This window comes from Nerophis ophidion, linkage group LG05, assembly GCF_033978795.1.
Source record: "Nerophis ophidion isolate RoL-2023_Sa linkage group LG05, RoL_Noph_v1.0, whole genome shotgun sequence".
NCBI classification, from domain to species: domain Eukaryota; kingdom Metazoa; phylum Chordata; class Actinopteri; order Syngnathiformes; family Syngnathidae; genus Nerophis; species Nerophis ophidion.
In genome coordinates, this window is record NC_084615.1 from 44887029 (window position 1) to 44912618 (window position 25590).

Below are 25590 nucleotides of genomic sequence, written 5' to 3' on the forward strand. Positions count from 1 at the left end.
GGATCTTTCTGTGTAGAGTTTGCATGTTCTCCCCGTGAATGCGTGGGTTCCCTCCGGGTACTCCGGCTTCCTCCCACTTCCAAAGACATGCCCCTGGGGATAGGTTGATTGGCAATACTAAATTGGCTCTAGTGTGTGAATGTGAGTGTGAATGTGAGTGTGAATGTTGTCTGCCTATCTGTGTTGGCCCTGTGATGAGATGGTGACTTCTCCAGGGTGTATCCCGCCTTCCGTCCGATTCTAGCTGAGATAGGCACCAGCACCCCCCGCGACCCCAAAGGGAATAAGCGGTAAAAAAATGGATGGATGGCAATAAAAAGCTTAATTATCGTATATACGAGTATTACCTTGCTTACCTGCCGTGACCATAGGGGTCGCTGGACTAGACATACAGTGCCCGCGTCTTTTTCCGCCCCTACTGCCATCTAGTGGACAACGACGGAACAAGATGGCACCTCTGGAGCAGCAAGCAGCCTCTCTGCCCGGCTTGTAGTCTTCGGACGGCGGCATGCTGCCGTGAAATGGCTCCGAGCAGTGCACCACCGCGACTATTTATTTAATGAAAAAAATAGATATACATCTAACGTCCGGCCATTTTTCACCGCCTGCCTCCTTCGCCTCCTCCCCCACAACATCTGCATATTCAGGCGTCGACAAGAGGGTCGAGCATCACACAAGACCCACTGAACGTGACATAGACACGCAATGAGGTAAGAATACGTTCTGGCTTTACTGTGGGTTTTAACAGCTATGCTAAAGGCTAACGTGCTATGTTTACATCCGCTGTATGGGCTCTCAGGCCTGTGGCCCGCCTTTCACCTGCCGCTGAAATAAGGTGAACATGCCCTGATTGGCCGGGCGGAAGGTCACATGTTCAAATACGACATCTCTGTCCCTTTAAGATGACGTTGGCTCTTGTTACTAAAACACATTCTACTGGTGAGTTGCCTATCCAAATGTGTTATGAAGGCCAATTGTCACACCAAATGTCTTATACAAATTAATTGTTACATCTATGACTTAGAACAAATACGCTTAAGGCATGTTGGTACATATATTTACTGTGGTGCTTTGATTGATTGAGACTTTTATTAGTAGATTGCACAGTACAGTACATATTCCGTACAACTGACCACGTTAATCAATTCATGGTAATTCATGGCGCTAATAAGTAACTATTTCTGGGTACGTCAATCAACCAATCAGAAGCAAAATTGCTGTGGCTGTTGTTTCTGTTACTTGTTAGAATAGAATAGAAAGTAATTTATTGATCCCCGGGGGAAATTCAGCACCACAGTTAATTGATAAATGATAAATGGGTTGTACTTGTATAGCGCTTTTCTACCTTCAATGTACTCAAAGCGCTTTGACACTACTTCCATATTTACCCATTCACACATCCATTCACACACTGATGGAGGGAGCTGCCATGCAAGGCGCTAACCAGCACCCATCAGGAGCAAGGGTGAAGTGTCTTGCTCAGGACACAACGGACGCGATAGAGAATAATAATAATAACAAATATATAACATATATTATAAATATAATATATGAATAGTATAAATATATTCTACATATATTCTAAATTTAAGTGCAGTCAAGGAACATATGCATTACACAGTCTGATGGCTGTCAGTGACTCAGTATAAAGGACCTCCTGTGTTGTTCCGTGTTGCATTTAGGGAGTCTGAGCCTTCCACTGAACGTGCTCATTCTCTCCGAAGTAAATATGTAATATTTTGTCAGACCATCCAAATTGACCACTTGCAGGTGAATTGTGTCTAGGCGTAGGGTGGTCAAAATTATGTGTTACACGCCTGTAAGTAACAAGAGAGTCAGGAAATAGGGGCCCTTGAAATATATATTTGCATACAAAAATTAAAATAGAACAAATCCGTTCTAGTGTAAATCTGTTAACATAAGGGACGGCGTGGCGCAGTGGGAAAGTGGCCGTGTGCAACCCGAGGGTCACTGGTTCAAATCCCACCTAGTACCAACCTCGTCACGTCCGTTGTGTCCTGAGCAAGACACTTCACCCTTGCTCCTGATGGGTGCTGGTTGGCGCCTTGCATGGCAGCTCCCTCCATCAGTGTGTGAATGTGTGTGTGAATGGGTAAATGTGGAAGTAATGTCAAAGCGCTTTGAGTACCTTGAAGGTAGAAAAGCGCTATACAAGTACAACCCATCATTTATTATAACAATTGAATTAACAATATCCTCAGCCTTCCCGGTAAGGCTTATTCAGGTGTACTGGAGAGGAGGCTAATCCGGATAGTCGAACCTCGGATTCAGGAGGAACAGTGTGGTTTTCGTCCTGGTCGTGGAACTGCGGACCAGTTCTATACTCTCGGCAGGGTTCTTGAGGGTGCATGGGAGTTTGCCCAACCAGTCTACATGTGCTTTGTGGACTGGAGAAGGCATTCGACCGTGTCCGTTGGGAAGTCCTGTGGGGAGGGCTCAGAGAGTATGGGGTATCGGACTGTCTTATTGTGGCGGTCCGCTCCCTGTACGATCAGTACCAGAGCTTGGTCCGCATTGCCGGCAGTAAGTCGGACACTTTTCCAGTGAGGGTTGGACTCCGCCAAGGCTGTCCTTTGTCACCGATTCTGTTCATAACTTTTATGGACAGAATCTCTAGGCGCAGTCAAGGCGTTGAGGGTTTCCGGTTTGGTGACCGCAGGATTAGATCTCTGCTTTTTGCGGATGATGTGGTCCTGATGGCTTCATCTGACCGGGATCTTCAGCTCTCACTGGATCGGTTCGCAGCCGAGTGTGAAGCGACCGGAATGAGAATCAGCACCTCCAAGTCCGAGTCCATGGTTCTTGCCCGGAAAAGGGTGGAATGGCATCTCCGGGTTGGGGAGGAGACCTTGCCCCAAGTGGAGGAGTTCAAGTACCTAGGAGTCTTGTTCATGAGTGAGGGAAGAGCGTATCGTGAGATCGACAGGCGGATCGGTGTGGCGTCTTCAGTAATGCGGACGTTGTACTGATCCGTTGTGGTGAAGAAGGAGCTGAGCCGGAAGGCAAAGCTCTCAATTTACCGGTCGATCTACGTTCCCATCCTCACCTATGGTCATGAGCTTTGGGTCATGACCGAAAGGATAAGATCACGGGTACAAGCGGCCGAAATGAGTTTCCTCCGCCGTGTGGCAGGGCTCTCCCTTAGAGATAGGGTGAGAAGCTCTGCCATCCGGGAGAAACTCAAAGTAAAGCCGCTGCTCCTTCACATCGAGAGGAGCCAGATGAGGTGGTTCGGGCATCTGGTCAGGATGCCACCCGAACACCTCCCTAGGGAGGTGTTTAGGGCACGTCCAACCGGTAGGAGGCCACGGGGAAGACCCAGGACACGATAGGAAGACTATGTCTCCCGGCTGGCCTGGGAACGCCTCGGGATCCCCCGGGAAGAGCTAGACGAAGTGGCTGGGGAGAGGGAAGTCTGGGTTTCCCTGCTTAGGCTGTTGCCCCCGCGACCCGACCTCGTATAAGCGGAAGAAGATGGATGGAATTAACAATGTAGACAAAGTTTAAGAATCAGAATAGTTTTATTGCCATTGTTTGAGAAAAGGTTCACCAACTAGGACATTTTCTTGGCACAATCATGCAACATAAAAACACATATAACCACTGGTGTGCCGTCAGGTCCAGCAAGGCCTTCTCTGCTTGCCGAACATAACCAGAAATTATGATCATAATTAAAGATAAAAGTAATTTTTAATTCACTTTCTCGAAATATCTAAAAGTATTCATATTCTCTTCATGTCATATTATGCTCCTTCCAGCGCTGTTGTTTTTAGTTTATAGAGTTTTTATCCAATCAGAATTCAGCTAGCTTATGTTGCCATGCTGTACCAAATCCGCCGGAGGCCTTCAGAATCAACAATGCAGGCGTCCGTGCACTCTAAGTGAACGGGGACATACAGTGATAGACAGTTGCGATAGCTAATCAGATCACGCGTTGTTATCAGTAAAGCCTTCTGGATGGCCTAAAGCAGATATATAGTGACGTTATGAGACAGGTAACATAAGAACTCTATTACCCAGCATGCCACAGTAGTGAAGAGCATGTGCTGTAGCCCTGTTTGGGTTGTTTACTGTTGCCATGCCGGCAGCGAGACGTTTTTGATGCACACGCTGTGGAGTAAACTTTAAGAACTCAGCCAACACGCCTCGTCTGCATCTTTTATTATTAGACAAGACAATACATATATTTGCAAAGCCATTTTTAAGAAGAATATTTAAAGAGAAACTACATATTGTGAGACGATGGTGGCCCGAAACATACTTGCCAACCCTCCCGGATTTTCCGGGAGACTCCCGAAATTCACTGCCTCTCCCGAAAACCTCCCGGGACCAATTTTCTCCCGAAAAACTCCCAAAATTCAGGCGGAGTTGGAGGCCATGCCCCCTCCAGCTCCATGCGGACCTGAGTGACCGTGACATGTATAAAGAACGTGTCTGCCCAATGACGTTATAACTGTAGAATGATCGAGGGCAAGTTCTTGGTTTCTTATGTGGGTTTATTGTTAGGCAGTTTCATTAACGTTCTCCCTGCGCGGTAAAACAACACACAACAACAGCAGTCACGTTTTCGTCTACCGTAAAGCAGTTCGTCTGCCAAACAGCAATGTTGTGACACTCTTAAACGGGACAATACTGCCATCTACTGTACATGCATATGGTTAGAAAAACAAGGATGGACGATTCAACCCTTAACTCAACAATGAGTAGATGAGTGTTATATGTGTGTAAATGTGTAAATAAATGAACACTAAATGAAAGTATTTATATATATATATCAATGTAATAAGATAAATATATATGTATGTATATATATATAATAAAATAAATATATATGTATACATATATATATATTATATATATGTATGTAGCTAGAATTCACTGAAAGTCAAGTATTTCTTTTATATACATATATATATGTATATATACAGTATATATATATACACACATGTATATATATATATATATATATATATATATATATATATATATATATATATATATATGAAATACTTGACTTGGTGAATCTATAAATCTACCGGTAAATATACTCCTCCCCTCTTAACCACGCTCCTAACCACGTTGTTATTGTTCATGAGTCTGTAACTGTAACTGTAACTGATCTATCAGATCTTGTTATTGTTCATGAGTCTGTAACTGTAACTGTAACTGAACTATCAGATCTTCTTATTGTTCATGAGTCAGTCAAGCAACATTTCACATCATTAGCAGGCATACATACAACCATAACAATAAGTTAATCCCTGTCCATAGTAATAAGAAAAAACATAAACCCTACACATAAATAATGGAAGCCTATCTCACATGGTAACATTCTTCTTATTTGTCACAGGAGTGTAAAAAGGAGATTACTACAGGACTTGTTTTACTTGTTATCCTTCTGACTCCTTGGAGGTACAAAAAGTTGTTTTTCTGTATTATGCCACAATATGTTTTTTGGTCGCAAAATTTAATTAAATAAGTATTTGGCGTGTTGACAATGATATTGCTTCTACAACCCAAATTGAATCACCAGTTTTGGAGGATGTTCATGTAGTAAGCAGATAACTGACGTGGCACAAAAACTGTAGTCATTTTAAATGGAAGATTTCTGGCTTTTAAGAAACATTAAAATAAATCAAGAAAACAAAATGTGGTAGATACATTCCAGAATTTTTGCTCTGGGTTGTATGTCATTGTAGAGGAGACTTGCAAAGACAGAGAATGTAGGTGTTCATATACAGTACATGCTCTGTAGGGGGCAACATAGGGAGCAAGATGGCCAAAGATTTGGATTGTTGTTTTTCCCCGAATCTGTAATGTCAGTGAGTTTGCACTTTGCAGCATGTATAAAATAGTCAATGGGAGTGCATGCAGCATGTATAAAATATTCATTTAAAATTAGATATACATAATGTAGAGCAAAATGTTGGCTAGTGTATTAAAAAATGCAGAAAACAGTCAGTGACCTTTCCAGCCTTTTTCACAGATGATGCGTGCTGATGTCTGTGTCATGTTGTGCAGTTATCAGCCTCCTTCTGCTTTAATTTGACATCTTGGTCTAAGCAGCACTGACTTTGTACTGCCCGCATGCAAAGCGATGCCCTCCAAACTGTGGCCCTCTCATAGTGGGATCGATGAGCGGCACCGAGTGTGTGCTCCATCGACGTAGCATCATCTGTGCCGCCTGATGCGTATTGACGTCCATCAGTCATTGTGACCCACATAAATGGTAGTGCTGATTGTAACAGTGTGCTGGTACATGCAGGACAAGGGCAAAGAGGTGAGTTTGGTACAGTAACCCCTTCATCTTCAAGGGTCATGTGATACACGTGTAATAATGAACCACTGGTGAGCCTAATATTGTGGGATGTAAGTGTGCTGCATCCATTGTGAATTATTGTATTTTTCTAATAATAACAGTGAAACACACTCCCCCCCCATCAGTTGTGTGTGACTGTGTGTGTGCTAGGGTTGATTAGTATGCACCAAAACACCCGGTGTCAGGTGTGAGATCATGTGACCTCACCTGACACACAGTGCATTTTGGATGACATCAGTTGTGATGGGTGAGTCACTTGTCGCATCTCCTCTGCCAGTAGCAAATCTGAGGATGAGGATTGCCTGCGCTAGCGTGACTACTTGCAGGTGGCCTGTGTGTGGGCGAAGAGAATTTAGAATGTTTTTTACACGCCTGCATGTGACAAGTTCGCCGGAAAACCAGGTACAGTACCCAGGAAATATTGGAAATAAAATAGGTAATATCAATCAATCAATCAATGTTTACTTCCATCCATCCATCCATTTTCTACCGCTTATTCCCTTTCGGGGTCGCGGGGGGCGCTGGCGCCTATCTCAGCTACAATCGGGCGGAAGGCAGGGTACACCCTGGACAAGTCGCCACCTCATCGCAGGGCCAACACAGATAGACAGACAACATTCACACTCACATTCACACACTAGGGCCAATTTAGTGTTGCCAATCAACCAATCCCCAGGTGCATGTCTTTGGAAGTGGGAGGACATATAGCCCTAAATCACTAGTGTCTCAAAGGGCTGCACAAACCACTTCGACATCCTCGGTAGGCCCACATAAGGGCAAGGAAAACTCACACCCAGTGGGACATCGGTGACAATAATGACCCAGTGGGACGTCGGTGACAATGATGACTATGAGAACCTTGGAGAGGAGGAAAGCAATGGATGTCGAGCGGGTCTAACATGATACTGTGAAAGTTCAATCTATAATGGATCCAACACAGTCGCGAGAGTCCAGTCCAAAGCGGATCCAACACAGCAGCGAGAGTCCCGTTCACAGCGGAGCCCGCAGGAAACCATCCCAAGCGGAGGCGGATCAGCAGCGCAGAGATGTCCCCAGCCGATACACAGGCAAGCAGTACATGGCCACCGGATCGGACCGGACCCCTTCCACAAGGGAGAGTGGGACATAGAAGAAAAAGAAAAGAAACGGCAGATTAACTGGTCTAAAAAGGGAGTCTATTTAAAGGCTAGAGTATACAAATGAGTTTTAAGGTGAGACTTAAATGCTTCTACTGAGGTGGCATCTCAAACTGTTCCCGGGAGGGCATTCCAGAGTACTGGAGCCCGAAATGAAAAAGCTCTATAGCCCGCAGACTTTTTTGGGGCTTTGAGAATCACTAATAAGCCGGAGTCCTTTGAACACAGATTTCTTGCCGGGACATATGGTACAATACAATCGGCAAGATAGGATGGAGCTAGACCGTGAAGTATTTTATACGTAAGTAGTAAAACCTTAAAGTCACATCTTAAGTGCACAGGAAGCCAGTGCAGGTGAGCCAGTACAGGCGTAATGTGATCAAACTTTCTTGTTCTTGTCAAAAGTCTAGCAGCCGCATTTTGTACCAACAGTAATCTTTTAATGCTAGACATGGGGGGACCCGAAAATAATACGTTACAGTAGTCGAGGCGAGACGTAACAAACGCATGGAATGATCTCAGCGTCTTTAGTGGACAGAATGGGGCGAATTTTAGCGATATTACGGAGATGAAAGAAGGCCGTTTTAGTAACGCTTTTAATGTGTGCCTCAAAGGAGAGAGTTGGGTCGAAGGTAATACCCAGATTATTTACCGTGTCGCCTTGTTTAATTGTTTGGTTGTCAAATGTTAGAGTTGTATTATTAAATAGAATTCGGTGTCTAGCAGGACCGATAATCAGCATTTCCGTTTTTTGGGCGTTGAGTTGCAAAAAGGTAGCGGACATCCATTGTTTAATTTCATAATCTCTTCTAGGATTAAACGTTTGCCATTGTACATCTGTATTACCTATAAAGACCAAGCATAACTGAAAAGCTTCAAAAATTGGTCTCCACAGTTCCCAAATGTTTACTGAGTGTTGTTAAAAGGAAAGGCCATGTAAAGTGGTAAAAAATGCCTCGGTGCCAACTTTTTTGCAATGTGTTGCTGCCATTAAATTTTAAGTTAATAATTATTTACAAAAAATAAATATGTTTCTCAGTTGGAACATTAAATATCTTGTCTTTGCAGTCCATTCAATTGAATATAATTTGAAAGGGATTTGCAAATCATTGTATTCTGTTTTTATTTACGAATTACACAACGTGCCAACTTCACTGGTTTTGGGTTTTGTACGTCCCACCTAAAGTTTTCCTAACACCAGTATTTTGGTACCAAAATGTATATCATAAATTATTTCAATACTGTTTGATACTTTTCAAAATAAAGACCACAACAAATATCATTATTGGCTTAATTTTAACAGAACATTTTATGATTAAACGTATGATTAAACATGTTTGTTATTTCACCCAATTAACAATTTTAAAATATTGCAATTCAAATTAAAATGGTCTCTTCCTCATTGCCCTCAAAGAACATTTTACAATTATTTTACATATTTAGACATAGCATAGTGAAACCCATTATCTAATTTTTACATTTAAACCAGTGTGGGTGGCACTGGGAGCAGGTGGTTAAAGTGTCCTGCCCAAAGACACAACGGCAGTGACTAGGATGGCGGAAGCGGGGATCGAACCTGCAACCTTCAAGTTGCTGGCACGGCCGCTCTACCAACTGAGCTACACTGCCCCTGTCAATTAAGAAAGCTTAATTGACATTTAAGACAAATGCAATCATGAGTAAATACCGAAAACAATAAGGCTAAAAGTACACATCTAAGACATGTAGCAGGTTAAACACACTTTGTTAACGATAAAACACAAATTAAATGGTGGGAATTTGTTATGAAATACATTCAATTCACTTGCATTAGTTTACACTACGTGGGCGGTTTGAAATGTGCTAATAATTTTCAACAACCCAGTAGCTGTTTGAACATCTATGTATCTGTATGGGCACGGGGGAAGCTCTTAACTATATTACTTACCACTCCTTAAACTTTTTGTGCAGCTCTTAATATTTGTTATGTTTACCTAAGTTTGAAGCAAAGGTTACTGTATTTAAAAGAAAAATGGCAAGGCATGTTTTAAAGTGATTGCAGGGCCGCGTTACTTTATTTATATTTTTGAAGCCCAAATACCTTAATATCGCCTTTCATGCACCCTCTTTATTAACCAGTACAATTGCCGTTTTATTGTCATTATTCCTTTTGACACTTTTTCTGCTTTTATGCGCTCAATGTGTGCGTTTTGACACATAAATGCACCATGCCACGGCTCAGCCATGTCACCGCTGCACCGCAACATATGTGGATGAAAGATAACTACTGGTATTTTCCAAAGGCAGTAGTACCTTTTTTAATTCACTAGTACCATGGTATTTTATTAGTAGCGGTGTACCGTACAACCCTATAGTCCAACCATTACACAACAAAGCGGGCAACAATAAAGTTAGCGACTGAGATCTTTTTTTTTCATCATGGTTTGGTTGATGAATATACAAAAAAAGAACTACACGGAGAAGAAGCCACCATCTATGACTGTTGTCGCTTGTGAATTTTTGGAAGGTAAATATAGCGTTAATATTTTCACATTCACAGGCTTTATATCATTTTTATTTTAGTATTATTAAATAGTATTTTAGCCCAACTTTAGCTAGCGTGGCTAGCTGGCTAATGTTACAAACTAATCCGTAACTTATCCAGAATTTGTGGAATTTTCTCTGATCCTACCTGATCGAGTCAGCATCTGAAATTCCTCACTCTGAAGTGCTCGATTCATACCCCATACCCTTTATTATGCCCTCTACCCCTACATGCAAAGACTAATTGAAACACCACTACCTTCACGGGAACGTACAAAATCTAGGGATAGGGATGAAAAGTAGGTTGAAGGGGTGTGTTGGGACTGGCTCAAGACTACTTTGGGACAAATGATGATCCAGAACCTTCTATTTTTTAGCTTAAATATAAGGAGGATGACCTTCAAGTTTTAGAAGCTGAGTGATAAGCACATCCAGCAAGTTGTATTATTGCTAAGTACAAAGTAGGAACATAATAAAACAATCACTTACTGTACAATAGGCCTGGGCGATAGATGGATTTTATCGATAAAGTCGAGATGTTTTGTTGCAGATGTTTAAAAAAGAAAAAATTATGTTTTTCCCCATTTCCTCCGGCATTGTGTTTTCCCCCATGAGCTTACGTAGCCTTCGCCCGACCCCTTACTTTTTTAGTAACTACGGGTATTTAATGGGGGATTGATCAACAAGGTGACAGGTGGAAACACTTATCATAACTACAGACAGGTGTGTGAGCTCAAAGACTCGTAGCAACCGAAATGTAAACAAAAGGAAGCCGTGAGCGCTAAAACCAAACCAAAACACCATAGGTTGGGAATAATACAGACACAGGAAGTCCTTATTACTGACAGCCATCAGACTATATAATGCATTTGTTCCTTTTTGACTGCACTTAAAAGTATAATAGACTGTATTTATATTATTCACGTGTGAATAATGCTGTATAATAGACTGCATTTATATTATTCACATGAAAATAATGCTGTATAATAGACTGTATTTATAATACTCACATGTAAAAAAATACCTGTTTATTGTGAGCGACCTGTGGGGCTGAATTTCTCCCAGGGATCAATAAAATACTTTCTATTGTATTCTAATAATACCCAAAACTCAAATATGACATGATCGGAGACAATGGATCACCTCACTCTTGTTGAAGAACTCTGCTTTTGTAGAATAACCTTTTAGACTGCAATATTGTTAAATAAGAACAATTACACATGTCTAGCTTGTGTGCTATTGTGTGCCTAGCTGTTGTGGAGCTGCCTATTTATAGCCTATATTTAAATCATCCATCCATCCATCCATCCATTTTCTACCGCTTATTCCCTTTCGGGGTCGCGGGGGGCGCTGGCGCCTATCTCAGCTACAATCGGGCGGAAGGCGGGGTACACCCCGGACAAGTCGATATTTAAATCATACATTTACAATAGACTAATAGAGCTGTGAGAAAAATGACGTTTGTGAAATAATATAGGCAGTGTGTGTGAATATTATAGATACTGTACATGGAGCATAAAACAGTTATGTTCTTCAGTACATCTATAATATTCAACCCACGACAAATTACATTTTTCAATCAAAAATAAACTTTTGATATCTTTACATTTCATTTATCAGCAATTGAATATGTACACGTGACAAAAAATAGTGTTTTCATTCTTAGTGTTATACGTATATATTGACTGATAATAAAAACAATATCGTGACATGATTTTTTTCCATATAGCCAAGCTCTAGCAGTTGTCCAGAAACTTGAGGGTTCCTGAAAATTACACTTATACCTATTTGCTTTGTCACCCATAACCCAAACGATAAGATATTAATTGTTCAAATATCTTAGCTTAAATTGGATTGGTTTTAGCATCTTTAAACTACAAATTGTGATCCCCTGCACTCTTTATTTGAAAGCGACAGCCTTGTTAATAATATGTTGCTGAGCAAACTGTACTAAACTGCAGAGTCAATTGTGTGCAGTACTCATTCCAAAATAAAGCAACGTGCAATCAATCAGTTAAAATTTCCATGAATGCCAAACACAGCATGATGCACGATGGACGGTGACGGCCAGAGCCGTCTACTAGAAATAATATTGCACTTTTATCAGTGTGTAATAATGGGAGGGATTTATAACGATTGGTGAGATTATTTCTTGCATAGCCACACACACATACACAAACGCACAGACAGCACTTACTGTATATGATTTTAATCTGCATACATCTGCGAAAGATGAAACGTCAATATTTAAAGGGCGAAGGTCGACCAGGGAAGCAAAGAGCTGCTGATTCTGGCTTTGATTTGAAGTCTGATTTGATGAACACTGTGGCCAACTGAGGTCACAGGCTGCGGTCAATCTGCTTTTTTTTTTAATTTTTTCAAACATTTGTTATTACAGTTTTAAGGCAAAAACTAATTCCAGGAATACTATCACATATAAAATGTAAAGAATACTAAATGTAAATAAATTAAAAAAAATACAGTAAGGATAAAAAAGTAAATAAATACGAATAAAATCAATTAAAATTAGAATACATAAAATATTGACACAGAGCCACAGACAATTTTATTAATGGCAAATATATACTGTAGAACAATAAAAAGTTGATTAAAATAAATAAATAAATAAAGTTGTGATCTATATACATGGCATTTTAGTCAGGATTCAATTGAGGATCAGTTGATTTTATATTTAAGGAAAGTGCCCCATACTTCCTGGAATTTTGTAGAACAACCATTCAATGTCAGCCTAATCTTTTCCATTTTGAGGAAATTAAGAATACCTCTAATCCAGCAAATGTGGCAGGTAGTTGCTGTTGCTTTTCAGTTTAACAGAATGAGTATTCTAGCCAGCAAAGTAGTAAAAGCTACAAGATTCTTTTTGGATTTCTTAAGGGAAGATGACAGAGGGTATACCCCAAATAATCCACTTTAAAGGACCAGTAGATTGGAAAAACATATATATCTGATTTTTAACATCAAAATACTTCCACAGTTTGCAAATAAATAGATATGATCAAAACAATTTCAATCTCACGGAGATTCCCAAGCCATTTTAAAAGTTAATGAGCCGCAAGTCAGGAACCAGAGATCCCTCCCCCATCAACAACAATGCAAATCAAGCAGACTTTGTGAGAGCCAACAATGATTACTTTTGGAAAAATGTGATCCAGGTCCTTATGTTTTTCAGCCCAAACACAAAGAGGATGAGCAATACATTTAAGAAGCCGAGAGCTAAACAAATGCAGCTTAATTGTAGCACTATAGCATCAGCAGCTTTGCTTGGTACAAACTAACCATAATAAAACAAACACTGTACAATTTCCACTCTCCCTGGGATGCCGACCGACGGGATGCTCACATAATCCCGTTTAAAAGCAGATTCAATTGCAATCCTCACGAAGGGTTAAAAAAATGTTTGCTACATCTTGGGGATGTCAAAGTTAACCAGCCTGTTGGCCCATGGCCACATGTGTCTACTACAAAGTGAGAGATGCATGAATTATAATCTAGAATTTACTTTTAGCAAGTTTGAGATTAGGAAAATGCAGCCGCCAGTTTAGTGTGTCAACAATAGCAGCATAAACTAGCATTAGCTCACTGCTATTAATGTGCCGCTAAAATAAGCCATGTACGTTCGCGCTTATAATAACAATAACACACATATATTTTTTAGAAGGTATAATGGGCGAAATAGAGACTCTCGATCTTTAGACTCAATTGTTAGCTATTTATATAAGTTTTCGAATGCATTAAAAAGTATAATTACAAAGCCTTTACTGGCGGCTCAAACCTGTTTCTGACATTAAAAAAAGAAGAAAAAAAAGCAACAGAACATTTTTTATTTCTCATTTCAAAATGTATTTATTTTTCAAATTTTTTCATTTTCATGTTTTTTTATTCACTTTGGGTCCCTTTGTCTTTCCTGACATCAATAGTGTTTTATCTTTTTAAAAGAGCTGGCGAACACAATTTCCTTTTGTCCTGCTCCGCATGACATGGTTTGCTTTCTGTGTCATTTCATATTGGTTATGTGCTCTTATTTTGTATGTTTCCTGTTTTGTGGTGAATGCTTCATCTTTAATCCTGTTTGAGGAGTTTACGGTGTGCAGTGGTTTGTAATCACCAATCCCTAGGATTCTTTAGCACAAGTTCTTTACATTACCATTTCGAGTAGGTGGGGAGAAAAATATTGATTTGGCAATATATAGGGGCACTTTTTGAAATAACATATTGAGTTTTGTATGTCTTAAAGCGGAACTTGGAATTTTGTCCACAATCATCATGAAAGACATGACGACGGATGTATTTTTTAAATGCATTCTAACTCGTAAATAAATGTAGATAAAAGTCAGCTGACAGCGGAGCCATTGGGAGGTCCTCTATTCCGCCCATACAACCCAATAAAAAAACATTCAAAAAGCGCCAACAATACTCCATTTACATTTTGTGACCTTAAGTATTTGTCAAAATGCTGTGTAACACAGTTTATATGAATCAGAAGATGCAGAGAGACAGTGAGTAAAACAATTATTTTCTTATAAAATGTACTTGCAAAAGCACTCTTCACAGGAGGTAACAAAAGGCAATGGCGCAAAAAGGAGAAAACAAAATGAGCACCTTGGAGAAAAGAAAACCTACTGGAAACAAAAATAAACGTAACTTCGGTCAGAATTGCAAGACATGCTAACTACAAAACAACACCAAGCTGGATGCACTGTGAATGGCCAAGATAGCATATAACAAAATACTAGAAGCGAAGAAGTCATCAGGCGTGGAGAGCCAAGGATTGGAATCGCCAAATTTATTATTTGGAATGCATAAAAAAAGGAAAAACATACACGTTAAAATAAAATGCACAATCCTTATGTAAGACAAGTACAAGGTGTTTAACAATGCAGCCAATGGAAGTCATCTATTGCGCCCATAATGCTCTCTAAAAACACTCAAAAACCGCCAACAATACTCCATTTACATCCCGCGGCCTGAATAAGTACTGTATTTGCGATGTTGTTATTGTAAGCACTAATGCAGAGGAACTACTTTTAGCAATGCCAAGATCACAGAGAGACAACTAGTTACTGAAGCTATTAAGATATTGAGCCAGTGAGCTTCTGAAAGTTATTTTGAGATTACAAATCATGCCTCTAACTTATTAGTAGAAGGTTGTGGCCATTAACTGATAAGTTGGTCAACTTTGACATTCAACTTATACCTGGAGATAACGAGAAATACACAAAAAAAAAAACTATTTCGCAGCAATTTAAAATGTTTTTTTTTTGCCTGCGTTAGGATTATGACTGAGTTGGTTCCCTCCGGCTACTCCGGCTTCCTCCCACTTCCAAAAACATGCACCTGGGGATAGTTTGATTGGCAACGCTAAATTGTCCCTAGTGTGTGAACTTGAGTGTGAATGTTGTCTGTCTATCTGTGTTGGCCCTGTGATGAGGTGGCGACTTGTCCAGGGTGTACCCGCCTTCTGCCCGATTGCAGCTGAGATAGGCTTCACCACCCCCCATAACCCCGAAAGGGATAAGCGGTAGTAAACGGATGGATGGGATGGAGGATTATGATTAATTTTTCATCTTAATGGGAAGATATGAACATCCCATCAGTCGGCATTACAGTGAGAGCAGACATTGTAGAGTAAGTGTTTATTTTTTAAAATATGTTTGTAGTTTGTATTTCTTGTTCAGAACTTGGCAATAGTCCTATTTGCTGAATCTGCTTATCACTCAGTTTCAAAAACTTGTAGCTCATCCTCCTTATGTTCGAAATGAAAAATATAAGGTTCTGGATCCTCATTTGTCCCAAAGTAGTCTTTGTTGGCTCTCATGAGTAGTTGTAGTTGTTGTTGACGGAAATAGCGAACGTTGTGAAACGTCTGTGTAATTAATGTTCAGCTGTATGCTTAAAGGCCTACTGAAATTAGATTTTCTTATTTAAACTGGGATAGCAGGTCCATTCTATGTGTCATACTTGATAATTTCGCGATATTGCCATAGTTTTGCTGAAAGGATTTAGTAGAGAACATCCACGATAAAGTTTGCAACTTTCGGTGCTAAGAGAAAAACCCTGCCTTTACCGGAAGTCGCAGATGATGACGTCACATGTTTGATTGGCTCCTCACATATTCACATTGATTTTAATGGGAGCCTCCAACAAAAAGTGCTATTCGAACCGAGATCACAACAATTTCCCCATTATTTGGAGCGATGATGTAAGATTCGTGTTTGAGGATATTGATAGCGATGGACTAGAAACAAAACAACACAAAAAACGCGATTGCATTGGGACGGATTCCGATGTTTTTAGACACATTTACCAGGTTAATTCTGGGAAATCCCTTATCTTTCTATTGTGTTGCTAGTGTTTTAATGAGTTTAATATTACTTGATAGTCGGAAGGGTGTCTCCACGGGTGTCTTGACGCGCAGTGTCTCAGGGGAGTCGACGGCAGCTATGGACGGCACAAGCTCAGCTTTTCTCCGGTAAGAACTGACTTTTTAACCACAATTTTCTCAACGAAACCTGCTGGTTGACATTTGGTCGGGATCCATGTTCTCTTGACCGCGCTCTGATCCAAAGGATAGTTTCACCTCCAGGAAGTTTAAACAAGGAATAACTGTGTGTTTGTGTGGCCAAAGGCTAAAGCTTCCCAACTCCATCTTTCTACTGTGACTTCTCCAGTATTAATTGAACAAATTGCAAAAGATTCAGCAACACAGATGTCCAAAAAACTGTATAATTATGCCGTTAAAGCAGACGACACTTAGCTGTGTGTGTGCGCAGCGCTCATACTTCATAAAAACCTGTGACGTCTTGCGTACACGTCATCATTACACGACGTTTCGAAGACGAAACTCCGTGGAAATTTAAAATTGTAATTTAGTAAACTAAAAAGGCCATATTGGCATGTGTTGCAATGTTAATATTTCATCATTGATATATAAACTATCAGACTGTGTGGTGGGTAGTAGTGGGTTTCAGTAGGCCTTTAAAATGACAAAATTATGTCAATATCACATGTTAGTAGGAATGTGCCTGTTGCTACATGACATATGTATCTGTAGCATTTATATAAAATGTTGTTGGTTTTTGGATGTTTTCAGAGTGCTTTATGGGCACAGTAGATGCAATGACGTAATGACTCCCATTACCTCCATTGTTAGCTGACTTTCGCTAGCGTATAGTTTTAATGAAAAAAAAAAAAATCCTAATGTGAAATATGGTTTCTTTTATTTTTAAGTCAACTTTTGGGCCGATTGTAACTCATAGACAATTTCCGCGGCTTCACTCTGCAAAATGTTGCTGTAAAGCTACTTCACTGTGTGGGGTTAGTGGTGAGCAAAACAGTACAATAAGTCGACAGTTAAAAGGGTTAGATTATATTCATTACAATTACACTCAGCTGGAAGTAATATTTATGTATGGCATTCGTGTGCAGAGCAGAGACCTTCTACATCAGTGGTTCTCAACCTTTTTCCAGCGATATAAACCCTGTGAAATTTTTTTTTAATTCAAGTACCCCCTAATCAGAGCAAAACATTTTTGGTTGAAAAAAATAGATAAAGAAATAAAATACAGCACTATGACATCAGTTTCTGATGTATTCAATTGTATAACAATGCAAAACATTGGAGTGCTCTTTCTTGAACTATTTGGAAAAAAAGATATAAAAATAAGTAAAAACTTGTTGAAAAATAAACAAGTGATTTAATTATAAATAAATATTTCTACACATAGAAGTAATCATCAACTTAAAGTGCCCTCTTTGGGGATTGTAATAGAAATCCATCTGGATTCATGAACTTAATTCTAAACATTTCTTCACAAAAAAAGAAATCTTTAACATCAATATTTATGGAACATGTCCACAAAGAATCTAGCTGTCAACAATGAATATTGCATTGTTGCATTTCTTTTCACAGTTTTTGAACTTACATTCATATTTTGTTGAAGTATTATTCAATAAATATATTTGTAAAGTATTTTTGAATTGTTGTTATTTTTCGAATATTTAAAAAAAAATCTCACGTACCCCTTGGCATACCTTCAACTTCCCCCAGGGGTACGTGTACCCCCATTTGAGAACCACTGTTCTACATGATATAAAGTTAAAGTTAAAGTACCAATGATTGTCTCACACACACACTCGGTGTGGTGAGATTATCCTCTGCATTTGACCCATTACCCTCAGCCCCTGGGAGGTGAGGGGAGCAGTGAGCAACAGCGGTGGCCGCGTCCGGGAATCATATTGGTGATTTAAACCCCAATTCCAACCCTTGATGATTCACACTACGGCTTGGCGATATATCGATATACTCAATATATCACGGGTTTGTCTCTATGTGTTATAGAAAATGACAATATCGTGATATTCGAGTATACATCCTCACACAGTGGCTTTTAGCTGCTGGCATTAAACTGCATGCGGTTCTCCCTCTTTCTTGTCTCCTCACAGAGACTTAAAACAAGCGCATCTTCTTACATACGTGCAGAGAGGTAGCGACATGGTAACATTAGCTGTGATGCTAACGGTGTGTTGCGAGTGGTAATACGAGAGAGAGAAGGTGCAAATCTGGTAACAAATTGAGTAATAATTAATACCCAAGAAAAACAGCACGGGGTGCATTGTCTGGCGGTGGTTTGGCTTCAAGCAGGAATATGTTGAACATTTAAGCGGTGGAAGCGTTGCTACAAAAAGTAGCAGCACTAATTTGTAGCATCATTTGAAAACTCACCCGCTAGAGAATGAAGAGTGCTTCAAACTGTGCATGTCAACATGTCCGTTCGGTGCCACACTGACAAAATGCCGATGCAACTATTTCCACATCAACACCGTAGGACATATACTATTTGATATGCAGCTCATTTTTATGTGACACTTTTTGTCACATCTTATGTGACATCTTGCAAAAAAGTGCACTTTATTTGTTTTTAACTATTTTAGTGGCGTTCTGTACAAAAAGTACACTTTAATTTAGTGTTGTTTTGATATGTCATCTTAGACATCATTCACAATAGCACTAATAGCTTGTTTTTAAAATGCATGAATGTTTGTGCCACTGCTTAATAACTGTTTAATAAATACAGTTTTTGTCAATTGACTTAATTGTGATTTCACTCTCTGCATGAAAGTTTAAAATGAACCTATATTAATGCAGTATGAAGAAGAATGTTTTAATGTAGACACATGGAATCATCATACTGCTGTGATTATATGTATCAAGTGTTAATTCAAGGCTAAGGCAAAATATCGAGATAAATATTGTGTATCACGATATGGCCTAAAAATATTGCGATATTAAAAAAAGCCATATCCCCCAGCCCTAATTCACACAGATTCACCAAGAGTTATATATATAATAGTATATATATAATATATATTAAGGGTGTGGGAAAAAATCAATTCGAATATGAATCGCGATTCTCACGTTGTGCGATCCAGAATCGATTCTCTTTTTTTTTTTTTAAATCAAATTTTTTTTTTTAATCAATCCAAAAAAAACAATACACAGCCATACCATAACAATGCAATCCAATTCCAAAAGCAAACCTGACCCAGCAACACTCAGAACTGCAATAAACAGAGCAATTGAGGAGACACAAACACGATACAGAACAAACCAAAAGTAGTGAAACAAAAACGAGTATTATCAAAAGTATCATTAGTTATGATTTCAGCATAGCAGTGATTAAAAATCCCTCTTTGACATTATCATTAGACATTTATAAAAATAAAAAACAAAGAACAATAGTGTCACAGTGGCTTACACTTGCATCGCATCTCATAAGCTTGACAACACACTGTGTCCAATGTTTTCACAAAGATAAAAAAGGTCACATTTTGGGTTCGTTTAATAGTTAAAACTAATTTACATTATTGCAATCAGTTGATAAAACATTGTCCTTTACAAGTATAAAAGCTTTTTTTTTTTAAAATCTACTACTCTGCTAGCATGTCAGCAGACTGGGGTAGATCCTGCAGAAATCTTATGTATTGAATGAATACAGAATCGTTTTGAATCGGAAAAATATCGTTTTTGAATGGAGAATCGCGCTGAAACGAAAAAAATCGATATATAATCGAATCGCGACCCTAAGAGTCGATATTGAATCGAATCGTGGGACACCCAAAGATTTTCAGCCCTAATATATATATATATATATATATATATATATATATATATATATATATATATAAATAACTCGATGATTCTGTGTAAGTTAGGGCTGGGTGATATGGCTTTTTAAATATATACATCATATACATTAATAGGCACCAGCACCCCCCGCGACCCCAAAGGTAATAAGCGGTAGACAATGGATGGATGGATACATTAATACAATCAATTTGTTATGTACAGAGGAGGGAAAGAGGCGACAACCAGGGCACAACTGCGGTTCACAAGGTTTATTTAAACCTTTGATCATACATGGCGTGTGTATGCTACTCTAAGCGAATGAGTGATGACTATGTGTAATATTAATAATGTAAATGTTACCAGGGTTTGTTGTCTGTGAGTGTTGGTTGTATCCTTCGTCGAATCCAGAGGGGCAAGGCGAAGAGGCAGTTCGTGAGCAGGCAAGATGTCGGGGGCAGGAGCGAGGCAGCGTGGTCTGGGTCTGAGCAAGGAGATCGTGGATCGAGGAAGGCAGTTAGGAATCCGGATGGATGTCGAAAGGCAAGGTACGATCACGGAAGACAGGGGAGTCACTGTGGAAAACACAAGGGACATGAACAAGGGAGACTCGGAGAGAGCAATGCACAGGGAGGGAATGCCAGACGTAATGCTTACTGAGAAGATAGCGACGTTCTGGCAAATATTCCTTGGGTCTGCTGGCTTTTATGCTGCTCCCTCTCATCAAATCCAAGTGTGTTGATTCTTGACAGGCTGCAGGCTTGTTGCTGCTTGGGCGTGCTGCACTCAGCACGAGTGAGGGCGAGTCTGAGTGCACTGTCAGCAGAGGCCTCTCTTGGCGCACTGCTAGCAGAGGCGCACGCAGCTCCGGCCACCGAGGAGACACGGGTTTGACCTCGCGTCGTGACACAATTGGCATGTTATTGGGTGTGCTTAAGCTAGGTGTGTTTTAATGCCACGTAAAGGCGGTGTAATTTAGTGATGTCAGACGGGGACAACAGACATGTCATCGAATGCTATCTTGCTTCTGAGCAACTTTATGGATTTTTATGTTACTTCTGGTTTTCACTTTTTTTTTATTAATATTGGCTTGTGGCGCAGATGGTAGAGCAGCTGTGCTAGAAACTTGACGGTTCCAGGTTTGATTCCAGGTTTGATTCCAGCTTCCGCCATTCTAGTCACAGCCGTTGTGTACTTGAGTTGAGTTTGAGTTGGATTTCAGTTTATTTCGAACATGCAAGCATACAACATGATACATCACAATTTCCAGTTTCTCTTTTCAACATGTTCTAAAAGGAGTAGGAAGAAGCAGAGCTTATTTAATCCTACCCCTTTTCTTTTACCTAACAGTTGCTAAAACTTGTTCACTTCCTGTTCTCAATGTATTCACAATTTGAGTAATCACAATAAAAAATAAATAAATAAATAATTGGTGAAGTAAGTTTTATTCCATACAATGAGATAAGTAAGATTATTTTGAGGATGAAAAAATAGATGGATGAAATATATTCAGAATGTTTATCATGGTTGTTCTTTTTTGTACTTTGTAAACACTTTAAGTTTGAAGAGTTTTTTGAAGTGGATCATATTAGTACATTGTTTGATTGCTTTGCTTAATCCATTCCATAATTTAATTCCACATACTGATATACTGAAGGTCTTAAGTGTTGTACGTGCATACAAATGTTTTAAATTACATTTTTCTCTAAGATTATATTTCTCCTCTTTTGTTGAGAAGAATTGGTGTGTATTCTTGGGAAGCAGGTACTTCCCAAGTACTTGACCAACATACTTCACCCTTTCATGGCAGCTTCCACCATCAGTGTGTGAATTTCTGTGTGAATCACTTTGGGTATTATTCCAGATATTGTAAAAGCGCTAAATAAATACAGAACATTCAAATGTAGGAATACAGACCATTAATGGATGGCTAAGAGGGCAGTTGACGAAGCTCGATAGCGGCGGTCGTGAAGCGCTTTCACCTCAAACTGACGCTAACTCATATTAGTGTGCGTGACTTTGAGGGACTTTTTTGGAGGAAATATTGTATTACAAACTTTTTTGTGGTGTTGCTTCCTTATTTGTGTGTTATTCCAAGATGATTATCAAATCTTACCTATGTGTTTTTTTTATGCATTGCAGCGGCACCTGAGTGACTGTGACAGCGTGTCATAATTATGACGGTCAGCACGAATAAAAAAATACTGATAGCAGTATCATATAGTATGTCCAAAATCTTAACGGTCCTCCTGGACCAACCTAATTAGGAACCAGTACCAAAGGATACTGGTACTGAGTGTACGTCCCTAGTTGTAATCCACTTGTGGCAGAAATACATTTGTCAGTTGACTGAGTTAAACAGAACACATATTTTCTATGTATTTATGATTTTCGTTATAATTTTTTTTATTTAAGCACTGCTCAGTTGGATGTATTTTTGTCAGTTTTTTAAGAGTTGCTTCTTTTTCGTTAGGTGGTATAAATATGGACGGATGGATGGATAGATGATTAGTATTCATTTTTGCAATCAACCTGATTTAAACGTTGTTCGACCTGTTGTTGAATGTGATGGTTCATGTATTAAATCAACAATAGTCTTTGTGATTACCACATGTTTTTATATCATTTTTACAAGGTTTAGACATGTTAATTATTGAATATTATTCAAATCAAGTGTTAAATGACTAATTCTGTGTTTGAGTGGGCCTGTGGCCCCTCTCTACTGGAAAAGTTGGGCCCCATGGTCAAAAAGATTAGAAACCCATAATCTAGCGCAGTGGTTCTCAAATGGGGGTACGTGTACCCCTGGGGGTACTTGAAGGTATGCCAAGGGTTACGTGAGATTCTTAAAAAATATTCTAAAAATAGCAACAATTCAAAAATCCTTTATAAATATATTTATGGAATAATACTTCAACAAAATATGAATGTAAGTTCATAAACTGTGAAAAGAAATGTAACAATGCAATATTCAGTGTTGACAGCTAGATTTTTTGTGGACATGTTCCATAAATATTGTTAAAGATTTCTTTTTTGTGAAAAAATGTTTAGAATTAAGTTCATGAACCCAGATGGATCTCTTACAAAGAGGGTACTTTAAGTTGATAATTACTTCTATGTGTAGCAATCTTTATTTATAATTGAATCACTTGTTTATTTTTCAACAAGTTTTTATTTATTTTTATATATTTTTTTCCAAATAGTTCAAGAAAGACCACTACAAATGAGCAATATTTTGCACTTTTATACAATTTAATAAATCAGAAACTGATGACATAGTGCTGTATTTTATCTCTTTACATCTTTTTTTCAACCTAAAATGCTTTGCTCTGATTAGGGGGTACTTGAATTAAAAAAATGTTCATAGGGGGTACATCACTGAAAAAAGGTTAAGAACCACTGATCTAGCGTATAGATCTACATTGTGTATTTTAAACTGCATTTTACATTAGAATGTAGAATATCAATGTATGTAGAACGTAGAATTTATAATTACAATTTATAATATCGCAATACATTGCAATATATAGCTATATCGCAACACTGTATTGTTATATGACTCAAGTATTGTAATAAGTCTCATATCGTAAAGTGCTTGGACTCCTTGCCAATACCCTGCCCTAATTCCTACTGTAGCTTGTATGTTAGATGCATTCCATAGCATCTCTGTCTGCCTCTTTGCCGTCTCCTGGCTTTCATTTTTGTACTTTGTACATTCAATCTTTGTGAGCATGATTGAACACACTCTTTACTTGCACGTCGCCTCTGTCTCAGTACCCCGAGGGTCCAGCCCTATCAGATCAGCAGATAAGGAATCCTTTGGCCCGTTGGTGGCTTACTTTTTCAGTTGTACTCAATAAAAAAAAAGTATAGAGACGGCATGAGTCATCAACATCTAAGATTCATTGTTTGTTACATGCAGTGGGGGTGGTGTGGCTCAGGTGTAAGAGCGGCCGCACAGCAACTTGACGGTTCCTGGTTTGAATCCAACTTCTGCCATCCCAGTTAGCGCTCGACTTGCTCCCAATGCCTCTCACACTGAAGTTCTGACTACCTCTGTTTGTACAGTTTGTACTAAAAAACAAATTGTATCATAATCAAGATGTTATACGGAAAAATGTTGGCTGAAATTTTCGTTGAAAATCGAGTCATAGGCTGTAGCTATTTATGTCGATCTCAGGCATCTCAGGTGTGCAGTCAGTGTCAACACAGTGATACTGAAATGATAAAACATATAGAAATGTGATATACTGTAGGTGGTGCACTTACTGTAGACATGCATCATGTTGTTCCATTCATTAAAGCACAGCCACTGACGGCATTGCTTTCTCATTGTCTCCCTTCACCATGTGTCCTACTCTGTCAAGCAACATCCAGTCAAAGCGTGTGTGTGTGCGTGGGCCTGTGTGTATCCTAGCAAGATGTGAGCCATCAGATGAATTAAAATCTGTAGCTCCGCCTCCTCGTCTCACCATCTTTCTCCCCCACCACGTGGCGTTACGCATCCTGGACCGGGCCAATCCAGCAGATGGTGGGAGAGGAGGGGAGTGCGGGCAAAGAGGGGAGAGATGATGGATGGAAGAGAGGAAGGAGTGGGGGGAAGGCAGAACCAGCAGCTCTTGACACAGCTGGGAGGGGGGAAAAGGGAGGAATGGCGAGCAGTAGGTAATCCAATGAGACACAGAGAGGAGAGGCAGAGCGAGGGCAACGCCTCAAAGCACCGGGAAGCTCTCTCTATCCATCGCCATCTCACTCCCCGATTTCCCCTCTCTCTCTGTGAAGCGTAAAGCGACCTCTTGTTTTGCTGTGGCTGCAGCTCTCGCCTTTTGTCAACATTTATTAGCAGCCCTATGTGCATTGTCACGCTAAAGAATGAAGTGGTAACTGGCTCCTTGGATTATTGCTCTTTTTCCCCCCGCCAGTGGCAGCGAGGTGCTGGCATCTTCTTTGTGGAGTCATCTTTGTTGAGGGATATATCGGTTGGTGGGCCTGAAAAGCAAAGGGGTTCACAGGGAAGGGGGCATGCCCTCCTAGCAGTTAGACATTTGGGGTGCCATGCCGCCACTTGAACTCTGACCTGACAGGAGCAGGATAAAGCAAAAAAATTGTCTTTTTCTTTCGATTTTCTTTTTCTGTCATCATGGACATAAACCTCCAGTCGCACCGCTTCTACTTCCCTCAGATCTATTGCGCCGAGCCGGGGGCGCAACCGCAGCTGACCGAGTTCAAAGTCAGGTAAGTTAGTGATGTCAGCGAGGTGTCATAATGTTTAACATGCAAGAGTGACGCTACAATGATGTTGAATGTGCAGTGAAGGCTGCTGTGGCCTTGCAGGGGCGAGGGGGGGTGGCGGCTGAATGGTAGTGCGCTGGCTAGTGAGCTTTTTGGTCCCTTAGGAGCAGCATTGATGGCCCATGAAGGAGCTTGCCAAGTTTGGCAGTGGTGTT

General features: G+C 39.8%; 1 protein-coding gene across 3 annotated transcripts in view; it reads left to right on the plus strand.

The window, feature by feature from the left end:
• The first annotated feature begins 415 nt into the window (after window positions 1-415).
• Window positions 416-25590, plus strand: part of evlb (Enah/Vasp-like b) — an 86699-nt gene continuing 61524 nt past the window's right edge. For 2 of the 3 annotated variants that reach the window (XM_061901063.1, XM_061901065.1), the window contains exon 1: window positions 24755-25378. In XM_061901063.1, coding sequence (XP_061757047.1) covers window positions 25284-25378 — 95 coding nt within the window. In that variant the 5' untranslated portion in view covers window positions 24755-25283. Of the gene's footprint in view, window positions 711-24754; window positions 25379-25590 lie in introns of those variants that run through there. The other variant, XM_061901066.1, reaches the window with a different exon arrangement.